This window comes from Tursiops truncatus, chromosome 16 (genome assembly GCF_011762595.2).
Source record: "Tursiops truncatus isolate mTurTru1 chromosome 16, mTurTru1.mat.Y, whole genome shotgun sequence".
NCBI lineage: Eukaryota > Metazoa > Chordata > Mammalia > Artiodactyla > Delphinidae > Tursiops > Tursiops truncatus.
This window is the reverse complement of record NC_047049.1, coordinates 62,368,911-62,376,568: the sequence shown is the minus strand read 5'-3', so window position 1 is coordinate 62,376,568 and position 7,658 is coordinate 62,368,911. Positions and strand designations below refer to the sequence as shown.

Genomic DNA, 7,658 nt, shown 5'->3' with positions numbered 1-7,658 from the left:
CCAGAAAATTACTTTTTTACCCAGAGATCCTCCCTACCGTGTTTAAATTAGGGGAAAAGAGCGACGCCGTGATGATGATCACACCTCTGAAACGCTGGCCTTTGGAAGCTGTCTTGGCTAATTTCCATTCCTACGTGATTTCCTCCCCAGAGCAGCACCCAATTCCAGACCTCTGTGTAAGCAGAGGAGGCTGTAGTTGGGATGAGGCACCACCTGCAGACTAGGTTCCCGGGAATTTCTTCTGGGATGATATCCTGCCAGAAACCTTATGACAGTTTACTTGGGATTACAGACCCTTTTGGAAATAGGGGCCTGCACTCTGCCCCTGGTCCTCAGTATCTGGTGTTTAGCTCCCAGATGGGGAACAGGAGCGAGGCTGGTGCACCCCTGACACTGCCTCCTTTGGGCTTTGCTTTTCTCCAGGCATCACTGCCCCTGCTGCTGAGAGCGGAAGAGAAGAAAGGACCTAGGCACAGCAGGTGTCCTCCCCACCATGGGGCAGGCCTGCCAGCGAGGATGGGTAAGATCTCCTCTAGCTTTTCTCTAGCTTCACATGGTCACAGGCACCCCTGCCCGCTCAGCCCACTCCCTCTGGCAGGTGTTACATTAGGGTCCATTTTATAGGAGGGAAGCCCCAGACCAAGAGCACTGCAGGGACCTGTTATGGAACAATTCAGGAGCCCTTCAGATCCGGCCTCTAATTCTCTTTGCAGTTTAATTTTCACTGGGGCCAGAAAGGTCCTGACCAAGGGGAGCCCAGAGGATCATTCATGTAACCCCTCTGCTTAATTGCTTCTTAGACAGTCATGCTGCAAAGTCACAAATGTGCGATGAAAACAAGAGTGTGGCTTTTTCTAAGAGAAACCTTCCTTGGCTGCATTCTACGTTGCCACGTAGAAGCTGAAGCCCATTCTTGCCTCTTACAGAGAGCTTTGCTTCTCCTCTGCGTGTTGAAACACACCCTGGAAAACGTTTACTGGACAAATTATGTTCTGAGTGGCTGGCTCATTTTAAATTAACCTGTGCTGCAGAATGCCCCTGTGGGCAAGAACTACAATTGCTCCCTTTTTCAGTTAGGGAAGTAGAGGCACAGTGGTGTTTAAGCCCAAGGGACAAACGCAAGGCTAGTGCCCTGGGGACAGAACTCTCTCACAGCAGTGTCTCAATCACTGCCGTGGCCCAGCCTGTTTGCTCTGTGAAGACTTTCCCCAGGTCAGTGCTTGGATGTCAAATTAGTTCCCAAATAGCATCTGAAAGTGGGGAGGAAGTGCTAGCTCAGGAGGGAGCCGCTTTGGCCTCCAGGTGAGAAGCTTGGGCACACAGTGGGTCGGGTGGGGTGGGGGGACTTTCCCTCAGTCCTGCAGGACTGGTTTAAAATGCCCCCTTCATCATCTCTGAGAAGGGCTTTGCAAAGTGTAACCCAGACACATCCTTCCTACCTTACAGGGCATTGAGAGAAGGACTCGAATCCATTTCTAACCCCCAAGTGGAAGCTCAGTCTCAAGAATCCAAGGCACCTGTTTGGTTATAGTGGGGAGACTGTCTGTGGGTCCCGGGCCTCCGACGCCTCTTCCTTCTCTTCTTCTCCTTTACTCCACAACCAGGGCGAGACAAGTTTTGCCCGCTCTGGGGAAGGAGGAGCACTTCCACACCAGGAGGTTCGTCTGGGATGTCATTGCCACATCTCCTGGTCCCCACTGTCCCCTTCCTGTGCCCCCGCTTGGCTTTGCCAGCCCCAGGCAGAATGCCACCGAGCCTTTAAAGCAGGCCAGGACAGCCTTGGAGAGGTGGCACAAAGCAGCCAGTGTCAGAGGCGCCACGTGGCAGTCAGCAGGCTCGGGCACTGGCACTTGGAGTTCAGGGTCAATCTGTGGGTCTAGGGCTGGTCCTTCATGGTACTTGGGGGTCCAGAGAGAGGAACACGGGCTCTGGGGTCTCAGACACAAGCTGAAAACCTAAGAGTTGGAGCTTGGTTTGACCCCTCAAGCAGGCCGGTGTAAGTTGGCGTTGTTGCCCTGTGCCTCTGTATAAATCCATGATCTTTTCTGCAGCTGCTGCCGTTTCAGGAGCAGTACCCCGTGCCAGGACTTCACTTTACATGGTCTCCTTTAATTTTCACAAAGGCCCAATAAAGTAGGTATCATTCCCATTTTACAGATGGGGAAACTGAGGCTTAGAGAGGTTATATTACTTGCCTAATTTTGCACAGCTGGTCAGTGGCAGATCCAGGACATAAACTCAGGTCTCTCTGACTCCAAGCCTGTACTCTTTCTATCTCCACGTCAGACTCAAGGCTCAGGGCCAGGCCTGCCGCTCAGACCATAACTGCCTTAGGACAGTTATATTTCAAATTGTTCTAAGCTTAGAAATGTTGTGCTTTGAATATTGAATTCCCACTCTTAATCTAAGGAAGGGCTAGAAATTATATGGTCCATTCAGTTTCTTTCTCCTTGGCTCCCTGGCTATTCCAAGCCCCAGACAGTACTTTTCACTGTCGCCTTACTCTCAATTCTAGGCCTGTAAGTATCTGCAAGGCTTCACGAGAGCCCTTTCAGCAAGAAGTTTGCTCTCGCGGGGTATCAGTATAAAGCCTAGACTGTTGGGGCCTTGGGCACGTGGAAAATTTGCCTGGATTGTCCTGGTCATTTTATGCCGATTCTTGCTTTCCTAGCTTCCCTAGGATCGTGATTTCAATGGAGCTTCTTTGATTTGGGGCCCGCTTAGAAGAGGGCATGGCTTTTCAGTTCATGAACAGCAAACATTTATTGAGCACCTATTCTACGCGAGGCAGGACAAGAAGTGCTGAAAAGATAGGGGCTGCCCTTCAGGGAGGATGCGTAGTTTACCGCTGGTTTTCACAGGGACTGGTTGCATGTCTGTGAGCTGCTACGCAACCTTCTAGAAACCTCAGTCTCCTTCCTTGTAAAGTGGGATTTCCTCTTGTGCTCTGTCACTCTGGTTTCCACTCCTTCTCACCCACTGAGAGTGGTTTTGTAAGAGTCCCAAGAACAGCAAGAGAGGGCAAGCCCCAGCACAAGCAATTTTTCAAGCCTCCGCTTTCATCCTGTTGCTGTTGTGCTACTGGCCAAAGCGAGTCACACAGCCAATCCCAGAGTCACTGTGGGAGGAGACAACATGAGAGCATAGATACAGAGAGGTGAACTGTTGTGGCTGTTTTCTGCAAATAATTTACTATATCCTCCTTATCCCTTCAGCTGCCATCATGAAGAAATCCACATGGGCCTGTCTCTTGATTGGCATCAGCTCTCCAAATCTATGAGGCAGGGCAAGTTGTAAAAAGGTTATGGAAGGGTGGGGTGCTAACTCACCAAGCTGGTCGCTGCTTGTTGCCCACATTCCCTCCATGTTCATCTGGGAAGCATCTCACCCTGCAATTTGGGGGACACGGTGGGGCGGGGCCAGAGGTCCAGCAGAGACAGACCCCTGTGTTCCCATAGCTCCCCTACACGCCTCTCTAGCAGTTCAGCCAGCTGTGCTTTCATTATTGATGAGCACATGCATCTTCTCTAGAGGACTGTGGATTCCCTGAGGTCAGAGCCACTAGCACAGTGCCTGGCACATTTGTAAGTACCTAATAAACGCTGATGTGAATAGATCTGTGAATTGAAGATTTCTGAGCTCTGCTGCATTTCATCCAGAGAATCGTTTGTCATTGTAGAATTTGCTTAGGTATTTCAATGTTACTTGTAACTACTTTTGCTTTCTGAGCGTGGTTGGTTAACTATAAGCACCAGTATGCTGTGAATGCAAGGTGCATGCCTTTATAACACCTTATCTTGTCCTGTCTTGAAGGGTACAGCAACTGAAAGTCCAATTCAGCCCCCGCTCGCTCAAAGTAAGGTAAGAAACCTAAATGTTCTTTCTGTTTTCTTCTGGAACGTTTTCTGTAAGAGAAACATATTGTACGGCACTTCTCTTTGGGAATTCTGATCATGGTTTTAGTGAGCAGCCCGGCAGTAGATTCTGGGGTGAGGAAGAGCGCTTACCTCTAGTTGCTCCCGCTGGGCCCAGCGCACTGCCACAGGGCAGGGGCTTCCTGAGGGACCTTTGTTACTAGGCTCCCTTCTTAGCCTTTTCTTAGAAGCAAAATGCTAAGCCTCAGAACTACACACTCCAGCCTTGGCGCTGCGTGGCACGCCGACTGTGGGAGAGACTCTGGGGGAGGGACTGGAAAGGTCTCTTCCCGCTCTTGTCTGGTCCAAAGTGCAAGGTCAGGGGCTTCCCTGGTGGCGCAGTAGTTGAGAGTCCGCCTGCTGATGCAGGGGACATGGGTTCGTGCCCCGGTCTGGGAAGATCCCGCATGCTGCGGAGTGGCTGGGCCCGTGAGCCATGGCCACTGAGCCTGCGCGTCCGGAGCCTGTGCTCCGCAACAGGAGAGGCCACAACAGTGAGAGGCCTGCGTACTGCAAAAATACAAAACAAAACAAAAAAACCAAGAAAGCTGAAGAACTCATATTCCCTATTTTCAAAGCTTATAAAGACAGTGTGGTACTGGCATAAGGACAGACATATAAATCAATGGAATACAATTGAACGTCCAGAAATAAACCCTTACAACTTTACAGTCATTTGATTTTTGACAGGGATATCAAAACAGTTCAATGGAGTAAGAATAGTCTCTTCAACAAATGGTGCTGAGACAATCAGATATCCACATGCAAAAGAATGAAGTTGAACCCCTACCTCATACCATATGCAAAAATTAATTCAAAATGGATCAAAGACCTAAATGCAATAGCTAAAATTATAAAACTCTTAGAAGAAAACATAGGTATGAATCTTTGTGACCTTGGATTTGGCAGTGTTTTCTTAATACAACACCTGTTATGGAGTGAACTGTATCCCCCCCAAATTCATATGTTGAAGTCCTAGCCTCAGAATATGATCATATTTGGAGATAGGGTCTTCAAAGAGGTAATTAAACTAAAATGAGGTCTTTAGGGTAGACTCTAATCCACTCTGACTGGTGTTTCTATGAAGAGGAAATCTGAATACACAGAGACGTCAGGGATGTGTGCACACAGAGAGAAGTCCGTGTCAGGAAGGCAGCCATCTGCAAGTCAAGGAGGGAGGCCTCAGAAGAAACCAGACCTGCCAACACCATGCTCTTGGACCTCTAGCCTCCAGAATTGTGAAAAAGTAAATTTCTGTTGCTTAAGCCATCCAGTCTGTGGTATTTTGTTCGGGCAGCCCAACTAATACAATACCAAAAGAATCCCCAAGGTGGAAACAACCAACTGTCTATTAACTGATGAGTGGATAAACCAGCTGTGATATATCCACACAACGGAATATTATTCAGACGTAAAAAAGACTGAAGTTCAGATAGGCGCTACAACATGAATGACCCTTAAAAACACTGTGCTAAATAAGAGAAGCCAGTCACCAGAGACTGTATGACGCCATTTATACGAAATGTCCAGAATAGGCAAATCTGTAGAGACAGAAAGCAGATTGGTGGTTGCCCAGGGCCAGGGAGCGCGGGGGCTGGGGTGGGAAGTGACAGCTAACGGATATGGGTTTCTTTTGGGGATGATGAAAAGATTCTCAAATTGATTGTGGCAAGGATCTCACAACTCTGCAATTGTATTAAAAGTCATTGAATTTTATACTTTGAATGGGTGAATTATATGGTAGTGAATGACACTCAATAAAATTGTTACCCCAGAAAAGCATTCCTTTTTTATAGCTGAGAAGTATGATGTATGGATGTACTACAATTTGTTTAACCACTCGCTTGCTCAGGGACATTTGGGTTGCTTCTAGTTTGGGCTGTTACTAATAAAGTGTTCTGAATATTCGTGTACGAATCTTTGTAGGGACACGTGCCTCAACTTTTCTTGGGTAAATACCCAGGAATGGAATTGCTGCATCATGGGGTCGGTGTATATTGTACTTTATTAGAAACAGCCAAACAGTTCCAAAGTAGTTGTATCGCTTTACACTCCCATCTGTCTCATCCATTTTCATGTCGAACATAGACATTTAGGTATGTTTTATAATATACCTAGCGAATTAGTACAGTCGTATGCACTGATAGTTGTAAATTAATATACATATTGAGATACATGATCCAAACATTTTTACTACAGGGGTTTCTGAACAGGCAAGTTCTGTAGCCTGGGGCTAAGAGAGAGTAGATACTGTGCTAAAGGCATTGTATTTGTTTCCTAGGGCCACAAGAACAAATTACCACAAACTGGGTGGCTTAAAATAACAGAAATGTATTGTCTCACAGTTCTGGAGGCCAGAAGACCAAAATCAAGGTGTCAGCAGGGCTGTGCTCCCACCACAGGCTCTAGGGCACTTCTTCCACATCTGGGGGCTCCAGGCGTTCCTTGGTTTATCTTCACATGGCATCTGCCTCTGCCTTCAAGTGACGATTTCTTTTCTCCTCCCTGTGTGTTCTCTTCTGCCTCTTAATCAGGACAGTCGTTGGATTTAGGGCCCACCGGTAATCCAGGCTGATCTGGAGATCCTTAATTACGCATGCAAAGACTCTTTTTCCAAATAAGGTCACATTCACAGGTTGTGAGGGTTAAGACATATCTTTTGGGGGGTGCTCTTCAACCCACTACAGTCCTGTTGTAGCAGAACGAATCAGAAGGAGAAGATGGATTCAAGAGAGTTTGTAGGTTTGATTTGTGTTGTGTTTGTTCTCAAGACACAAGTATAAGTAGACTTGGTGGGGTTTGGTGACAGATCAGATTAGACTAGATGGGGTTTGGGAGGGGAAGGGGCTCACGGATGGTATTCAGGTTTTCAGCTTGGGTGGCAGGGAGACGGTTCTGCCTGGAACACTCTTTTCCCAAGAGAGAAGAGGAAGCACAGGCACGGCATACTCCCTCATTTTATTCTGGTCTCTGCTCAAATGTCACATCCTCAGAGAAGCCTCTCTTATCCATCCTATCTAAAGTGATACATTCTCTGTTGTTCTTTATTGTAATTTAAATTTTCTCTCTCAAGTTCTAAAAATTGGGAGGTAGTCAATGTGGGGATGATATGGGGCACCTCGGTGACAGTTATCTCATAATCCAAGGTGGTTCCTGGATCTCCAGCCTGTCTGTCTGTACTTCAGCCAGCAAGAGGGAAGAAGGAGGGATGACAGAGGGAAAGCTGCACAATCTTAGGAATGGCTCTTGGAAGCTCCCATGAGGCCTCACTTTCTTCTTGTTACGTCCTCCCTCCTGATGCACAGCAAAGCCAGTCTACTGACAGCGGGTGGCAGTGAATGAAGTACAGCGTGTACAGCATCTACTGCAGGGCACCAAGGGGCAGCTCGTGCTTGAAAGACTTTCAGGCAAGGGTTTTTTAAAAGGAGCACTAGGGGTGAGGGTTGCAGGGTGTGTGATCAGTTAGCAGACATTCTTCTGATTGGTTGGTGGTGAAGTAACAGGGGGATGTTTCAGGAATCTTATTCATCAGCCTTCTGGTTCCAACCAGTCAGGGGTCTACGTGCTTGTGGTCAGCAAGTCACCACCATCCACTGAGTGGGGGTCTTAATTTCTGCAGAACCACTCAAAGATATGCTTCAGATGTTATCTGTATCCCTTCAGGAGGAACTAGGAAGCCTGTGACTATTGTCCTAATTATTAACTGCTCTTTGGAAATCAGGGAAGGCCAAACAAGAAGGGGGT

At 47.6% G+C, this 7,658-nt stretch overlaps 1 protein-coding gene across 1 annotated transcript in view; it reads left to right on the top strand.

The window, feature by feature from the left end:
* The first annotated feature begins 423 nt into the window (after positions 1–423).
* The window catches only part of HK1 (hexokinase 1), an 86,919-nt gene continuing 79,684 nt past the window's right edge, over positions 424–7,658 (top strand). The window contains exons 1-2 of the mRNA XM_073793515.1: positions 424–520; positions 3,814–3,861. Coding sequence (XP_073649616.1) covers positions 494–520; positions 3,814–3,861 — 75 coding nt within the window. The 5' untranslated portion in view covers positions 424–493. The remainder of the gene's footprint in view (positions 521–3,813; positions 3,862–7,658) is intronic.